This window comes from Aulostomus chinensis, chromosome 23, assembly GCF_037954235.1.
Source record: "Aulostomus chinensis isolate RoL2024-O1b breed Wild chromosome 23, RoL_Achi_v1.0, whole genome shotgun sequence".
In the NCBI taxonomy this organism is placed as follows: Eukaryota; Metazoa; Chordata; class Actinopteri; order Syngnathiformes; family Aulostomidae; genus Aulostomus; species Aulostomus chinensis.
In genome coordinates this window covers 1145001-1163167 of record NC_141342.1, presented here as the reverse complement: position 1 = coordinate 1163167, position 18167 = coordinate 1145001, and the positions used below count along the sequence as shown (strand labels likewise).

General features: G+C 40.2%; 2 protein-coding genes and 1 pseudogene across 2 annotated transcripts in view; 1 reads left to right on the top strand and 2 right to left on the bottom strand.

Annotated features, from left to right (window-relative positions):
- reep3b (receptor accessory protein 3b) overlaps positions 1-6702 on the top strand; it is a 42736-nt gene extending 36034 nt beyond the window's left edge. Inside the window, exons 7-8 of the mRNA XM_086195435.1 lie at positions 3586-3719; positions 4279-6702. Coding sequence (XP_086051561.1) covers positions 3586-3719; positions 4279-4350 — 206 coding nt within the window. The 3' untranslated portion in view covers positions 4351-6702. The remainder of the gene's footprint in view (positions 1-3585; positions 3720-4278) is intronic.
- On the bottom strand, positions 1983-2101 carry LOC147239107 (5S ribosomal RNA; annotated as a pseudogene).
- Positions 6703-8789: 2087 nt separating the features above from the next.
- nrbf2b (nuclear receptor binding factor 2b) overlaps positions 8790-18167 on the bottom strand; it is a 13768-nt gene continuing 4390 nt past the window's right edge. Inside the window, exons 2-4 of the mRNA XM_086195512.1 lie at positions 17445-17529; positions 14282-14322; positions 8790-13694 (exon numbers count right to left, since the gene is read on the bottom strand). Coding sequence (XP_086051638.1) covers positions 13008-13694; positions 14282-14322; positions 17445-17529 — 813 coding nt within the window. The 3' untranslated portion in view covers positions 8790-13007. The remainder of the gene's footprint in view (positions 13695-14281; positions 14323-17444; positions 17530-18167) is intronic.

The following is an 18167-nucleotide window of genomic DNA, read 5'->3' as shown; positions in this document are numbered from 1 at the left end:
TGTCTGTCTGTGTGTGTGTGTGTTTGTGCGTGCGTGCGTGCACATGTGCACACAAGAGAGAAGGGGAGAGATTGAGAGAAAGAGAGAGTGTATGAGATGACTTTCCAGCACACGTAGGGGATGAGATGAGGTTGAGCAGGATGCAGGCAGAATGTCAAACACACACACTGTCTCTGCTCCTTCTGTCTATATCTCTCACACATAGCCAGTCAGTGAGCCATGAGGAGGGAACTTGTGGGTTATAGTGGGGTAGAGGACAGAGATAAATGTAGGGGAGGAAAGAAAAGTGGAGGTGTAAGGGTTGACTAGAGAATGAATGAATTGGAAGAGGAGGTGGATGGATGCAGGGAAGGTAGGCTGCTTGATAACATTAGCATACCAAGAGAGGAAAAACTATTATGTATTCAGCTCAGCCAGCCTGCTGAGAGACACAGAGAGATGAAGGCAAAGTGGGAGAGATATTTTCATCCTCCAACGACTCTCTTTCATTTGGTTCTCACTAGTATGGAGGGTTTTCAGTAGACATAACACACCCTCTGCTGGCCATGCTCCTTAGCTTTTGCGTAGCAACAATTTTTGACAGTTAATGACAGAGTTTAATTTTTTTTCAGCTGATACAGTATTTTATGTTTTCCATCGTAAACAAATCCAATGTGTACAGAGCCGCGTGGAGGGTGGAACAGAAGGGTACATTCTAGGACTGCCATAAATATTTTCCACGCTGCATCAAACACTCTGATCACCTTTGTTTGTTAACACACAAAGTACATAGGAGAAGCAGCATGCCAGCAACACAACAGCAGTTCTCATGCATACATGATACATGCACAGTACAGGTGTGCATTCAACTATGTTTAGCCCAGAAACATAATTTCTGTGTAAATGCATAATAAAATGTAGACTATGGAAGAAAATAGTTTGATTTGAAACCTAAAAAAGAAAGAATAGGTAGAATGAAACATGGGCCATTGTGGGGTCTTTTGGAGTGGGGAGTTTGACTGTGCTGCATGTCTTCTTAAAAAATGTAATGGAAAATACAGGCTGTTTATGCAATTATATGTGATGAAATTGTGGGAATTTGCAAAAATTGCTGGAACTTGCAGAAATTGCAGTTTGATGAATAAGGAAACAAAAAGGTTTTCCCCCAACACTCTGTTGTCACTAGGCTACTACCTTGATGTAAAGAGTCACTTCTAATGACTTCCCATGATCAGCAAGCATCACAAAAAGTACTGGGAATAATTAAGTTCTCATCTTGTTTTATTTCAGACCTAAATAAACACATGGATCAAATTTACAAAACGTTGATGAGAAGGACAAGTTCCACGCTTATTTTTGTTGGCAAATAAGACTGATTTGCAGACTCCATCATGTCTTCTTCACGGAGTTTGCAGCTTTTCGATGACATCACTTCACAATGTTCCCAGGGCAGCAGGTGGTAACTGACTGCTCTTGAGGGAAGTAAACGCAACTTTTTTCAACTTACTGCGAAGATATGTGTGACGTTTTGCAATGAAAATGCGGGCATTCTGAAATCATGCAAGCTCCCCATTTTTTGCTCATTTTGTGGCGAAAGTGCTGCGTCTCAAAATACAGCCCCCGCATAAATGTGCGGACTTCTGCTGATTACGCATTGAATTATGCGATCGCATAATCATGTTTTTCTGGAGGGACTGCAGAATACAGTCGTGTATGTGCATTTATTTTGTTTAGTGTTTCTAAAAATGAAAAAAAAAAAGAGAAAATCTCAACAAGTCAATTTTATTTGTATAGAGCCAAATCACATCAAAAGTTCTCTCATGACACTTCACAGGTAGAGCAGGTCTAGGACCACACTCCTTCAATGAATTTACACCCAACATTTCTCCATCAGCAAGCACATTCTGCAACAGCGGTGTCGAAAACCTTCCTTTTAACAGGCAGGAACATTGAACAGATCCAGGCTCAATGGGAACAGCCTTCTGCTTTGACTGGTTGGGGGAAGCTTACAGCACCTGGTAGTCCCAGGTGGTCTCCCATCCAAGTACTAACCAGGCCTGACCCTGCTTAGCTTCCAAGATCAGACTAGACCGGGCGTGTTCACAGTGGTATGGCCATAAGCCAAACAACAGGTTAAGACTGTAGATACCAAATTTTTGTCACTTTCAAATGAGGTGGTATCCCTTTCTTAGATGAGTTTAAGAATTGTGTTTGTAGCAGCTGCTCTGGGTCTCTGAGGTAGGCTTTTAAGTAGAGTTTTGGACTGAAAAAGCCCACATCAACCAACACCACACCCTACAGTAAACTGCTGAAATAACTGATATCATTGAACAAGTGTAGACACCCATATGGACTCCACATCAGCAGGTCAGATGCTCAGCCCTGTCCAGAAGGTCAGGAGTAGGGGAGCTGTGTATTGCAATCAGGCACACTGACCTGTAAGCTGCAGACAGGCATCCTGCTGGATGTCAACACCATGGGAACATGGCGGCAGACTTGAGAAGTTGACGGTGCTGAATAATTTAGTCAAAATCCAGACTAATTTATTTTTAATTGGTATAAATTGTGAAGGTTGCACCCTACCTCTCAGCAAATATACATACTTGTGACATTGCGACGAATGAACAGTATATCTGAAAAATGAATGAATGACAAAATTTGTCCATCAATAAATTGCATTTATAAAGAAAAACAAAACGAAGCAAATATTCTGAATGATATCTTATCTTTCTGCACAAACTTGAGGTTACCATTCAACGAACACAAATTATATATTTGAACTTGTGCACCAGTATTTGAAGCCTGTGAAGCTGGCCTCATTCTACCCTCTTTCCTCTGGGAGTAGAGGGGAGGTGGTTTGTATCTAGAGGGGTTGGTTTTCCCTCTCTTATGGACTCCAGATGTGACAGAAATGGCAGCAGCAGGAATTAGAGCTAGAAAAGTTAGAAAACACATTGCTGTAAGGCTACAGTCAGTACTCTAGACAAGGATAAAGTAACGTAAAATATCAAGTGGTCAAAGGCAGCATGGCGGTGCAGTGGTTAGCACTGTCGCCTAACAGTAGGAAGGTTATGGCTTATGGGTTGTGGGTGGACAACAACATATGGAAGTGCGTAGACAGTTAACATTATACAATATAAGAAGCTGTTCACTAAAGTCTTAAATTCACAGCATTTTCAACTGGTGACCATAACCTGCCAGTCAACTTAGGTTGTCATACTTTTTTTTTAAAGAATCGCATTTGCTTCATTGTGTTGGTAAAAATATTCATACTTGACCACAATGATACACTTAAAATCTCGATAAATATAATTCCTAATATGTTTCTATGACAGAGGGGAGAGGCACAGCTAAAGCAGCTAGGCAGCATCAGAAGCAGCTCTCTGCTGACCTCTGCTGGCCCAGCCCCTTTGAAAATTCACCGCTGGAATTCTGTCAGTTCTCTACACTTTCAAACTCATCAATGCCTCAAGAAATGATCAGGAATAAATTCTTGTATTCAAGGCAAATAGAGCTGCATTCTCCAATAATCTGTATTTGAAGTTCTATACATATTTAGAATGCATAATTCAAAGTTTGTGACTTCTGTGGGTTTGTGTTTTTTAGAGTACTACTATGACCAGGAAGAGAGAACAGATGAAGAGGCCGAGCCAACCTTCTCTGAAGATGAGGCTGTCACTCAGAAAGGACTGAGACGATCGCAGAGTGTCAAGATCACGCGGTCCAGAGTCCGCAAAGATGTATGTGTAGTTTACTGTTCGGGTTTGATGTCATTTGAAATTCATCGATTCCAGTTCTGTTGATTAACTGGTCTCTTCTGATTCAACAGAGGTCTACATATAGTCATTTTAAGATAACAAAATAATGTTTGTCAACTGACCAAGAGAAAATTTTCCTCAGTTTTCTCTTGGTCAGTTTTCCCTTTATAATCAGTGAGATGGTACATGATGGTTAGTTGTCACTGGCTTTTGTAGATATGCTAGCAGACTGTCCTGTTGAAAAATAGCTCAAGGAAACTACCATCACCCTGACTCTCATCTTAGCATTATGGCTAGGGTTCAGAATCATTGAAACGTATCCGTCCATCCAAATCTAGTTATTGATTCTGATGTTGATTCCTGTTAGAATCAAATTTCTTTTCCCAACCTTATTTACAGGAGTGGGGAGTCTCTTTTTATTAGTCTGTCAAAAGAAATACTCATAAATTGCAGTATGAGCACAAAAGCAAATTGGATAAGGGTGGACTGAGCTCTCCAGTGCAAGTGTACATGTGTTTATTATTGTTCCTGTTCTCTCCAGGTTCGCTATGGATCCTTGAAGATTAAAGGCAAGAAGAGACCGGCGCTGAGCTCAGTTAACTATGGCATTTGAGGACTTCTGCTGACACACACACACACACACACGCACACACACGCACACATATATACATGCATAAACACAGTGGTGGAGGATCTCGTCAGCCTGAATTTGTGCTCTGCTGAACTCTTCTTTCTCTTTTGTAATGAGCCTTCTGCTGGCAGATTTATGACCAAATCAGAGACTTTTGAGAGACATGTCTTTGTTGTTGATGTTTGTCTCTCAGTTCATTTTGTACAGTGTTTTTTCTTTTCTTTTTTTTCCCTTTGCATGGGCGTTTCATTATTTTTTCGTTAGAGGGATAGTTACGTGTGATTTTATATACATGTGTGGTGTTCAGATTCTTGGGCCCATCTGTCCTCCCTGGGTATTTTTGTGTATTTTGTTTGACTTTTTTTCCCCGCAAATTTGTAATAAGGCTTCCTCTGTGATGGGTTTATGAGCTGCGACTAATGACACTGTTAGTGGTTAATACATCACTAATGCTTTATAGATCAGCTGTAAGTCAGCAATATGGACGTGTGCTTGGAGTTGCCAGACTATGAAAATTAATATGACTGGTGGATGTCAACTTAATCAGTTAATTTGTTTAAGATAACAAATTGCTCTTGCTGATAATCTTTTATCTGTTATTCAGTTTCAATATTCCTCAGCTTTACAATTTTAGTGTCTTTAAGCTCCGTGTTTTGTTTTTATGTGACTGTTTTATTGATAATTTAAAAAATATTTTATTCTACTGCTTTTAATTATTGATGTCATGGTCCCATTCATGGCAGCGCTACCTGTTCACCAGCTGAAAGCAGACTTGCAAGGTTTCCAAGCAGATGAGTATGCAAATAGAATATGAAATAAACAAGATAGACTGAGCAACTTAGTGACCAGACGGGACTCCAAAAATGTAAATGTGGCACTGTGAGTGCTTGATGTGTTTACTGGGGTTGTTGACAACCAAAAAAAGTCATTTTATTAGTAACAGTTGTAGCTGTAGACATGAAAACTAGCCAAAGGAATTTTGACCAACTTGGCAACCCAAAAGTAGCTTATTTTCATTTCTATGGCTGACATAATTAGTAAACAGCTTATCACACACTAATGAGGTTAAGGTTAAAAAAAAACAACAACCTAATAAATCTTCCCGAAAAGAAAATGGAACCATTTTGCCTCTGCTGCCTTCCAGTTTTTTTCTTTCCTCAGTGAGGGTCTTGTGACATTAGTGTTGGAGGATGCTAACGAATGGAGACTATACCTCCCCTAAGGGATGGAAACCTCTCAACATTCCTTGCCACTGTGGTGTGCAATCATGAGAGCCACTCTAAGTTCTGACATGAACATTTGGAATTTTAGGAAAGAGAGAGGAATCAGTCGGTTGGTGAACACAAACCTTCATACCTGTCTGAATAGGCAGGTTCAGGCCATTTCCCTGTTTTTCATTGTTTATGTGAATGAGTGTTTTGACCACACAAAGGTTGTACATTTTTAGCTGTTTTACTGAGTGAAGCTGAGCTTTTTCAATTTTATATTTTGTTGTGTTATAACCACCTGTTTTTTGCACATCCATCTCCTCCAAACCTTTTATGAGTGCTGTTATTGCTTGTCATCTCATTTTCTTGTGGATTTTAGAGTAGCTGGTGTATTTTTAGCTCTCATGACATCTTTGATGTGGCTTGTTTAGTCCTTTGTCCTCCTTAAATATCTGCCTCACACTGACACCGATATATTTAATAACTCATACCTGCAGACATCAGTGATGCTGATATCATTGCGCATTCCCAAGAGAATCTGTGACAGGGAACCCTGAAAGTGTCTGTGAGAGTTGTGGTGATCACTTACTAATCAGCCACATAACCACCAGAATGGACCCTCAACATGTGTTTGTGCCAGTATGCAGCTCATAGTTATACCTGGCTTTATTTGTGCTTGTCCAGACATGAAGAAGTAGATCTGTTCTGGGATAATAAATCATTCCTTCTGCTCTGCTTCCTTTTATTTATAACTCCTCTGCATCGCCTGGAGAAGCTGTCACTATTTGTTCTTTGCTTAGGTTAAATAGGCCCGTCCAGGGTGACCTGCCTCTTACCCAATGTCAGCTGGGATAGCCCCCCCCCCCCCCCCCCCTCTTAACGGAAAAGCAGTATCGAAGATGGATGGATGGGCTGGAGTTCAACAACAAGCTGAGCATCCTCTTGTCATGTGACCATTTAGTGCTTTTAACTGACTAATGATACCAAAGCTTCCTGTATATACCTGAGTGGTTTCTGGCTGCTGGGCTTGTTGATCTGTGTAGAAGAACATGTCTGGTTTGTGGATTACTGGATTGTAAATGCAATAAAATAAAGCTACCTGATTGCAGCAGGGGGAACAAAATAAGTGTACGTGTGTTCGTTCATGTAAGAGAGTGTGTGTTTGAGAGAAGGTGTGAGTGAAGCCACCGACTTTTAGTGAATCATCACTTTTACTTTTTGGGAAGACAGTTTCAGGTAAAGAGTAAGCAACATTTTGACTTGTGTGTATACAGGCACATCTGATTTGAAGACAGCTTGTAGGAGAAAAAGAATCGTCATCTTCTCTCACCACATGGGTGCTACACCTGACATGTTCTCTACTGATTGTCAGTCTTTGAGGACTGGTTTTATTTCTCCCTTTGTAACTCTTCTCTCAACCCTAAAATGTGAGATTTGATTTCCTTTAATTCAGGGGGGTTTGGAACGTCGTCATGTTCCATTTTGCATTTGACGAGTTTAAAAAGCACCTTCCAGATTATTTGGTTGAGACAGCATTGAAACACAAGGAGTGAGATGATGAGTCAACCCAAAGCCCTCCCGATGAGTAAAATTGATACATTTTCTGTCTTTGTCTTCATAAATTTGAAATACATTCACTCAATCCACTGACTCAAGGGTGAGGCCTTAATGATCCGCTCAGAGGCAGGGAGTGTCTGGTATGGCCTACACAGTACAATGCACACAATGAGTCAATCAAAACTGCTTGAAAGAGTGATTAAAAAAATAAAACAACTACACTGAAGGTTAGTGATATCTACTAGACGTTTTTAACAGCAACTTCACTCATCTTCCCCTAGGAATTCTTAAAATAGCTATAAAGTTATTTATTTACCATAATTTCTAAAAATGTTTTTGGACGGACTGTCATTGGATATTTGTACTGAACATTTATTGTTCCTTCCAACCAAACCTTCTTGGTGTGAGGCAATAGTGATCACTGTCACTGTGCTGCTGTCTAATATATATATGTGCATATATATATATATATATATATATATTTTATTTTATTTTTTTTAAATGTCATAATCCAAGTAGCAATGAGTAAGACATGCTGATTTTCATTCCAAGAGGGAAGCACTCCTCAAAAGTCTGGATCACACGTTTCCCAGTCTCCAGGGCATGCTTTGAGAAGAGTCTGAAAAAGTGACAACTATGAAGGTGAAACTTTTGATGCTACAGGAAAAGGAGGTCTAAACGAGAATATCAAACAATCGTTTCATTTTGTGTTGAGGCGGTGGTCAATCACCTGACACAGCATCAGTGATCTGAGCCTTCAACTATCTATTGAGAAATCAATATGATAGCTGATTGTTTGTAATACAATCAATTGCCATTTCTGTATGTGTTTTGTGACCTGTTTTCCAAGCAAACTCATTTGACTTCAAAAAGAGAAAAATAAATGGAATTCCTTGGAAATTGGCAAAAAAAAAAAAGTTGTGAAATTTGGAACAAATACTATTTTTAAATTAGTAAATTTATTTAAGATATAGGATCCTTCTGATAGGACAAGTTTTAAATATTCCGAGAAGATGAAGAAGTTATACAGCTATGTTCCACTGATGGGAAGCCTTTCAAATGAAATATTTAGAAAGAATCGGCATCAAAGTTGACCATCAGACATCACACTAATATCAATAACCTATCATAGCACATCTTTTACAAGGGTGTCCTGTCAACTTCTGTTACATTAAGTATGAATTTTGATATCAGTGAACATAACATAGACGTTTAAGACAAATGTAGGCCACTGTTAAAGGTGCATGAGCTGGCCTTCTATACCTCAATCCAAATCAGTCAACACACCATCAATATGAATTCATAAAAACACTCACACCTGATTTTTGTCTTTCAGATGATACAGTTTAAAACACGTCAGTCTTCCAAAAGATTCCTCAAATCTCGTTTAATCAGAGAATGAGAGAGAGAACTGGACTGGATGAGAGAAAAGAGCACACCTGTCTGTCTGACAAAACTCTGTTCCTGTTCACAAAGACTCAACAACCAGATTCCAGCTTGATACTGGTTATTTTGGAGCCTGATGGGCACATAGAGGCAAAGTGATAAAAACTCAGCTTTCAACACTCCAAATCTTCAATTCTATGAATATGTAAACAGGGAATAAATCACAGAGCTTCCGGTTTTAAACATAAAAAACATTTTGCTTGAAATTAGTTTGATCCTTTTATCTTTTTTTTTTTTTTTTTACAAGCACTTGAACATGAATTATTTTCAACAAAAAACAAAACAAAACACTGGATGTAGATAACAGCATTTTTTCCAACAAAAGCCATTTAATAACGGGCGTGGGGGGCAGAAACTCTTGTCAATGGTTGATAAAGACACTGTGTGTACAGCAAGCTGAGGGATACTGGGATTTTTTTAGCCATTGCTACTGACATTTATTGTCAAAAATTCCCATCTCAATATAGAAAGAATATCGGCCAATATACTGAGTAAAAGATGACAACTACTGTCTGCAAAATGTGATTAAAAGTGTTTAAAGTCACAGGCTTTTGTTAGATGTCGGGGAGAAGATGGAGAGACGAGACGATTTTAACACGGGTTTTCAGTCAGACTGTTCACTGCTGCGATAAATCATTGTGTTTAACCAAAAAAAACATTCGATGATCCAAACTGCCACGGAGGAGACAGAGTTGTCCAAGGCACCAGTTGGGTTTGTTAGGAAGGTATAAAGTTTGGAAGGGTTTCTGATTTGTTTACAGCTACTTTTAGTGACGCCAGCCTCCACCTAAAATGATGGCACGACTGCCTTCAGCTGCGACGTAGCAAGCGTGTCTGTCTTCATGTTTATGCTGCATGCACATCCTGGGGGGGATTTGCACAACCTGACAGTTTGACAGATGTAAATTTCATCTTTCTGGATTTTACATTTAACATACAGCCATTTAACATACAGATCATTTGTCCGGCTTTATTTAAAAGGACATTACTGTCAAGTCATCATGAGGTTCAATTCTAAAACTTGCCATTACTAAGCATTTGAGCGTTTTATACTGAAGATGTGTATGTATCATATTTGTATTTGTATTTGTAAAAGGTGGTGAACACAGAGGTTTCTTAATCCATCTACAGTACAAATGTCTCAAAGCACGTGTGAGTGTATGTATGCAAATGCATTCAGACTGCAAGTGTCACAGTGATTCTCTCTCTGGTGATGAGTCCATGCATTGATTTATTATTGCTACAGATAGAATAGTTCAGGTGAGGAAGGTGAAGGCAGCTGTGCAGACATCTGGACCTGCAGAATTTTAAGTATCGTAGCTCTATGGTTTGCTTCAGTGTCAGGCTCTGTGCTTTGACCAAGCAGAGGCCAAAAAAAGGATGAATGCTGCAATAAAGGAGAAACATCCCAGTTTGAAATATTTTCACCTAACACCTTCAGATGTGTCCTCGTGCTATCCAGGACTCATGAAATTGAAAATAAAATGAAAGTACTTTTACAGAGACTCAAACATGACTTCGTCCATTATAACTTCAAACCAGGTGGGGCTGGTTGTCAAATGACTGCAACTTTAGTGCACTGATTTAAAATGTCAGTGTCAAAAGAAATTTAACTGCCGTTTTGACACTCAAGTTGCTTCAAATAAGAATGTAGGGAAAAGAGCATCGTTTATGTTGGTACATCCTGTTCTATGATTATCATTCAAAATGATATTCTCATGATACCATCAAAAAAATGAACAGCTGAGTTCACCTTTGTTTATTGCACATTTTGCTTTTTTCCTGGCAAATTAACAACACTGAAAATAAGAGCGTATTGATGTGGAAAAAGGGGAACCACACCTGTGCACAAGTGTGTTCACAACTATTATTTCATCTTTATTTTAAATATCATGGTTGTCGTCAATATATGAAGTGTATCTAAGCGCAGAGGGATGCCATGTACTGCGCTGCCTGCTCCACTCGGTGTCCCACATAGCTGGTTCACATTGTATGTTGTCCTCTGATCATCACTGGCTGCCTTCCAAACTACACTGGAGACCATATTATGCTCTTTTTTCACTCCTTTCCTTCAGTATGTTATATAGCTTTTAGATGCAATTATATTACCACTGAGCGCGATGTCTACTTCAAAGGCATGGATTCCCTTGTCCTCCTGGACTTCCAGAATTTGGCTCTGCATCAGCGTCCTGCCCGAACTTTACAAGTCATTTTGAGGTGATATAGATGATGAATGAACGAGTCCTAAAACCTGGAAGTCACCTCCTCTCCAATTTAATGGGTTGATGTAATGGAGTTTGCAAATAAGTGGTTTAATAATAAAACAAACATCATGCATTTAGATGTTTAGGTGTGATAGCATAAAATTAACTTTGTGCAACTAATGATTGCATTTATAGTTCCAAAATCACAACAGTGGTGTTTACTTGTGAAGATAATTGTGCTGAACAAAATGTTCTCGCCTCATTAACTTTAAGTTGAAAAATCCAATCGACTGTGGGTCAAGGGAAACGATGGAAATGCAAACTTCCAGATGGAACTACAAGAATAAGTCATCTCTGCTGCACTCCATCAAGTTGGGAGCTGCTGATAGTACTCTGGTCTGTTTCAACTCACAAATCGGAGAGGCCATCGGTCTTTTGAGTCCGTATCATCGCCGTCCTCAGGTAGGACTTGCAACAACGACTTCTCACATTGTAAATACAGGTTCCATTTGGAGGCAGCAACACACTACTCAATATAAAGTCCCCAATGTAGCGAGCGCACAATTTATTACACCCTCTATAGTTGACTTAAAATATCCCAAGATGCTACAGGAAAAGTAGAGTGCTGCCAATCATTACGTAACAAGCACAAAGTCCCATCTTGAGACCCTTGTAGTGCCCAAAAGTGTTACTTTAAATGTTTTAGCGAGTCAGTTGCTGCAGCAATGGACAGACTGAGACAAACATGAAAACAATTGAAATTATTCTGTTGTCAATACCCAAAACATATGGCCCTGAAAACAGAATATGGCCTCTTTCATACTATACTCCTCTTTAAAAAAAAAAAAAAAAATTGAAAAATTGGAGCCACCCAATCAAACTATATACCATTTGTCATGTGATGGACTCGAAACTGCAAAAACTCTCAATTCAAGTGCTGCGAATAAGCTAGACTATGCAAAAAACACTTGCTGAACTAAAATACCTAAGGTTCAAAAATATCAAATATGGCATTTTACCTGAAACTGGAAAAAAGTCACCAGACATGATTGACAACAGTACGTGATGTCATTCACTCACACTGAACAATCAGTGACTGCATGTGGAGCCTTCAGCCTCCATACATATACCAACCTCAGGTCTCAGCTCAAGCCATTAAGTGAGTGTGCTGTATTGCTGTTGAGGATAAAAACACGCACCAAAACACAAATAAAAATCAAATCAGTTTTCCAAAAGAAAATGAATTTGTTCTCGTTATCGTCCATACCGTATCAGGTTTCAAGGACCCGTCCCTGAAATTGACCACACATATGAATCATCGAAGCCTTGAAGTCAGAAAGAACACAGCAACAGCGATATTTGTGTGTGACTGAAGGCTCGTGCATTTGATCCGGATTTGTGTCTGTGAGTGTACCACAGGGTCGGACTAATACCTCAGACTAAGGTTGCACAATTACTCAAAATTTAATCAAAACTGAAATATGGCCTACGAAAAAGTCGAATTACAGGAGGATGCAATATTTGTTGAAGAGTAATTATGTGTCAAAATACCATTTCAAATTGTGGTGCGGCTGCCTCAGACTAACTTGATCCCATCATCATGCAAGTTGAAAATAATGCAGCTCAGACGTTGGTGTGACATTCAGGAAGTCTGTCCATACCAACTGAGGAAAGTGGCAACAGATTCTGATAGAGCACCAAAGGGCAGGCTAAAACCATACATGACATTTACTCAACACTGCCAAAGTGTTCTTCTCAAAAGAGGTTCTAAGTTGGCAGGTATTCTGGCAGAGAGAGTGCAGTACAGTTAAAACCATCTGATCGTTGAATGGTTATCGTTACGTTTCACATCACACATTAGCAGGTAGCTCAGAGTTTCAGACATCACCTGACAGTCTCCAGAACTGTTCTCCTGAAGACTGATACAGAGTTCACTGGATGTCACACTGGCATGTAAACCTCACAGATGTTCCAACAAAACAGAGCAGTAATGAACTTCAGTTCTGGGAGAGCACCTGCTTGATATATTAGTGGTAGTTGCCACTCCAGCCAGCTGTTTTCACTTGTTTTGTCTGATTCATCCTCAGAATCAGCAGAATCCGACAGGGCTGTGTGTCTGTGTGTCAAATGTTTTGGCATCTGAAACAGCCATGTTGGCTGAACCCTGGTGTCTGTGTGTGTTTAAAAGAGACAGAAAGAGAGACAGAGACAACGGTCTGTCAAATCACAGTTTATCCTTGTCCAGTATCTCCTGTAGTTCATTCTGGATGTCCTCAGGAAGCTCCAGGGGGGGCAGGTCATCCAAACACAAATCTTCCTGAGCAGGCATCTCCAGTGGGGGCAGCTGAGGGATTGCAATCTCCTTTCCTTTCCCTGTGGTTTTCTTCTCCTTCCCTCCCCCTGTTCCCAAAACACCACCTGCTTGCGGGAGTACCCAGAGCTCAGAGCGTTCCACAAAGTCTGATGCTTCGGCACGGAGCCTGGCATTTTCTGAGCGTAGCCTCTCATTTTCAGCTACCAGCCGCTGGTTTTCGTCCATCAGATGGTCAACCAGGCGCCGCAGATCTTCTATGGTGGTCTGTTGCTCCTCCAAGCGAGTTTTATCATCTTTGGTAGTCTTCAAACCAGGGCAGGGTGTTGAGGGTGGACAGCTTCCAGCCCGCCGAGTCTGAAGCTGGTAGAGTAAGGTGTCATACTCTCTCTCACCGACTCCTACACACTCTGTGGAACTGTGAGGGCGAAGCTGGCCTGTGGATTGGATATGGGTGAGAGGGGCTGGGCTGCTGGATGGCTGCCCCAGGCCAGGTTGGGCCTTTGTTGCCTCACGGCGGGCCTCTCGTTTCCAACGCTCTTGGATCAGACGCTGCTGTTTAATATGACTGTCCCTCTGAAGCTCCATGGACAAACGAGCCTGTAAACACAGAGCGTCAACGGCAGCCACAGCACTCCGAATTGTAACTAACATCCATGACAATAACATCAATCACTATATTTCTAACTAATAATTTAGTCATTATTGTTTAATTTTCATGGAGGTTGGAAACCAGAACCTCTCATGGGCCAAAATAGGTTAGAAAACAGCATTCCGAGCAACAATATTGTCTTGATTTGTTTGATCAACAACGTGAAATGTCACGAGTGAATCGGCTGTCCTATACATGAGGAAAAGTCTGATCATCACATTGAGGACTGTGTTGGAACTGCTGGATCCAGATCATAATAGCGAGGACAACTGTCTCAGGTGACTAACAAATATCTATATCTAGACCTGAGAATCTGCCAATATTCTATATGGAATGGCAATTAAACATGCAAAACACATTCACTCAGATATCGGTGATTCAAATAGCTGTAGTATAACAATCAAGGACGCTAAACAAAGATATGACTTGGGTGAAAGATGTGTTCCCCACTGTTTCCACCTCAGTGAGCATGGGAGCGACAACAGTTAACACAACTTGCTGGACACACACCGACAAACAGACTGGAATGGCTCACCTGCTCACAGTCTGTTGACTTCATAGCATCCGTCAGAAGTTCTAGGAGAGGGACAGAAAGTTGAGCAACTTTACCTTTTCTTTTATGACATCGAAGTCTTTCACTTTTACAACCAAAGCAAAACAAGCTCACACTGTGGCTGAAGCATGATCAATTTAATCATCAGTGTCTCAGTTAGTATTTTAATTATTATTATTGTCAGTTACAGTCCCATAACAATTAAAGGAACAGAAACCAGAGGGTATTATGTCTGAACAGAGACAGTAATTCCTCAAGTACCAAAAATGTCACTGATAGACTGAGTGGAACTGTTGTTTGACACGATCCATTTGAGCCAATAAACATGTTTCATCTCTTCACAAATTGAATGATACACTGGCATGTGCTGCTAGCAATAGATACAAACTGTATTGGGTAAACATGCTGGTTAAAAACAAAGAAACACAATTATGTGGGTGTTCATTTGCTTACAGCACGGGAAATCAAAAATCAATCAAGAGACACATGTAAAAGGAGTGTGAACACACTTGAGAATAGGGCTGTAGTGATACACTAATCTCGCAATGCAATACGATACACGATATTCGTCGCATGATACGATAATATCATGATATTCAGCTCATTGTTCACTTTGGCAGCCAATAATTCAATTCACGAGTGACTATGGCATTGTGGGGCTCCATCACGTTCACCATGCACCTAAAGCCTGTGTTTTCCACCACAGAATAAGGTCTCAAATCCTGACAAATAAAGTAGGCAATGGACGTAATTTTCTGCGACCTCTGTGAAGAAGATGGGAACTTGTGGCAACAGCCGCCATCACTGTCCAGCGTGGTTTGTTTCGGGTCGTGCAGCCGCTTCTTTGGCTCTGTCTCAGTTAGCATTTCCTTGTCCGGGTGATGGCGTTTTAGGTGGGCTCGCAGGTTGGTGGTATTTACAGAGTAGTTCACGTTTGTGTTTGCAAACTTCCCTACTTTTGTCTAAATCATCACTTTCCTTTTTGTTTTTGAACCAAAAATGCTCCCACACGTCCGCGTTTAAGCATGCAGGTGCTGGATTTATACCCGCTGCCATTCTCCTGAATCTCTCAGCTCTAACCGCATGAGAAAGGCGTCGGTGTCTGGGTAACTAGAAATGCTCTACAGCGACACTAGCGGCTGGCAGACTGAATTGCTCTTCCTGCAAAGTGGGGGACACGGGGGATTTGAATGGGGCTTAATGTATCAATACTTGTGGCTGAAAAAGCAATACTCTCTGGGGAAACAGTGACTGGGCCACAGTTGTGCTTGGGGAAACAAAAGCTAGAATTATTTCTTCAGGCTCACTGGAATCCACAGCAAGTGAACCAATGAACCACTCATTTGTTTGGAATTACTTCTGTGTAACCAAACCGCTGTATGGACTCAATTTTATACAGCGCCTTTCTACCTTAGCGGCACTCAAAAGTGCTTTACAGTGTCATCTCATTCACCCACTCACACACACACACACACACACACACACACACACACACACACACACACACACACACACACACACGGTGGAGGCTGCTATGGAAGGTGCCACACTACTCATTTAGGAGCAATTATGGGTTTTCAGTTTCTTGCTCATTGACACTTTGACATTGTCACAGGGGGAAGTGAGGATCAAACCAGTGACCCTTTGCTTGTTGGAGCCACTCTACCTCCGAGCCATGCCGCCCCATACCCAGCATTTTGAGATGTGAGCACAGGCAAAATGTCAAAGTATAAGCTGATAAAAAAGTTAAAAATTGAGGCAGAAAATCAGATCAAGGCATCAAGAGCTGCCATGTAAATGCAGCTTTAGATAAACAAGAACAGAAATAACAACTACATAAATAGATATGGCTAATAATAACAGTTACGATCTATAAACTCTCATTCTAAATAAATTCAAGTGTAACACTTATATTAAAAAGTTTTAGAGCAAAAAACACAGCATCCTTGTAACCATAGCAAATATTCTTTCCTTCTTACAAGCACGTCGTGCAGGAAAGAGATAGTTATTTAGCGTTGTCTGTGTCCGCACTTCAAATTGCAGCGTTACCAGATATAAAGCTGTTTTTCACTGCATGAGAAAATGGATGTGTGGTGTGAGAGCTGACAGCCCTGCTTTAAATAATGCTAGAAACTTAACAGACTGAGAACTGGTCAGCTTATTGTAAATTCAAAAGTTTGCTGTTGATTGTTAAAAATGTCAGTATTCCACTAATTCCATCCAAAACCGTACATACGCACACTTACGAGTTAATTATCCCATTTATACCCTGGTCATGAAAGAGTTTGGACAAGTACATGAGTTATTTAAACACCTGTATGAAGGTGGTTGCCAAAACCACTGGTCAAATATTGAATGTATTTTGTCTTCTGGAAACTAGTTCCAACTGCTTGCTGTAGATTATGTTGAAATTTCTACAATTTTCTACTTTCAAAATAAGCAGATTTAACTGCACTGAAACAATAAAATTGGACTTCAAGGCAATAAAATATTGAGTACGGTGTAAATTTGAGCTTGTTTAATTACGGAAAAACAGTGCAACCCCCAACTGCAGTAGTGTAAACTGCACGGGAGAAAGGACGACATGCTGGTAAGAAGACATCCAATGCAGTCCGGAATGATTAATTATTTCCTGAAATGTTTCAGATGTTCATATTTACTTTTGTGATTTATGCTCATAGTTTTGAGCACTTACTGTGATTTGTTAGTCAGTGAAGCTATGTTTAGAGACTTGTGAATGATGCTTAACTGGCTTAAATGTTGACCCTTGTTTTACATGTTCAGATATGTCCCGAGACTGACGCTATTTCCCCACATCATTGCAGTGCTATTATGCTATGTTGCAGGTACATTCTTGAAGTTGTCTTTAGTTCTTTGAGTTGGTTGTCAGCCAATAGGTAGCCAGTAGGGAAGGTTTGACGGTTTACAGTTGCCATAGTAACATCTTGGCCAGTGGAGTAATTTCGAACAAATGATTAAGCTTGAGCCGAACTACGTGTGCATATATAAGGTTTTATTCAACACCCTGACAGCCAATCAGAAAAGAGTATTCAGCTTGACCATGGTATAAGTTACTCTTATTTAAGAGCAGTTATCTTGTGTGATAGATTAAATGTCCTCGCTCTCTCAGGGTCACAGAACTTACCTGCTGCTTTTCCATGACAGGAAATGGCCTCTTGATACTTTCCAGTTGCCAGTAAATGATCTGCCTTCCTGCACTGTTGATGGGCCTGAAGAATGGGGGGATAGACAAAAAGTATGATAAATAACAACAGGACATGGGTGATGAGAATGTCACAACAATCAAAGAAAAATTGCATACAGCATTTTGTTTATTTGGTATTATAGATGAGGACTTATATTTAGAACGTGTCCATTGCATTTTTATAACCATGTATCTAAGGTAATACTGATGACTAACATTTGCATAACAAGATGTTAGCAAACACTTATAGGATCAATCCATCTACCTGGGAAATAAGCTTGCTGTACATCATTTTTAGGGCCAGGCAAGCAGAGATAGTATTCTCTCTTGTCTATGTGCAACTTCAGAGCTCTAAACCCCCACAAGACAGATCACTGCTACTTAGCTTAGCTGCAATGAAAAAGTAGCAGTGGGACAGTACAACAAGTCATTTCTAAGGTCATCAAATATACTTTTTTTCACAACATTGTCAGAGCAAGGTTGTGCTCTAAATTTGATCTACATTTTTTTTGAGAAATACATGAGTAAGGGCTGCTACAAATCACAGCAGACTTAGTAAAAGATGGTGGGGAGGATCACCTCTGGACAAACCAAGATACTGTTGTTTTTTTTTTAATCTATCTTACCCCGAATATACACAAAGGAGGAACAGCAAGCTTTGGA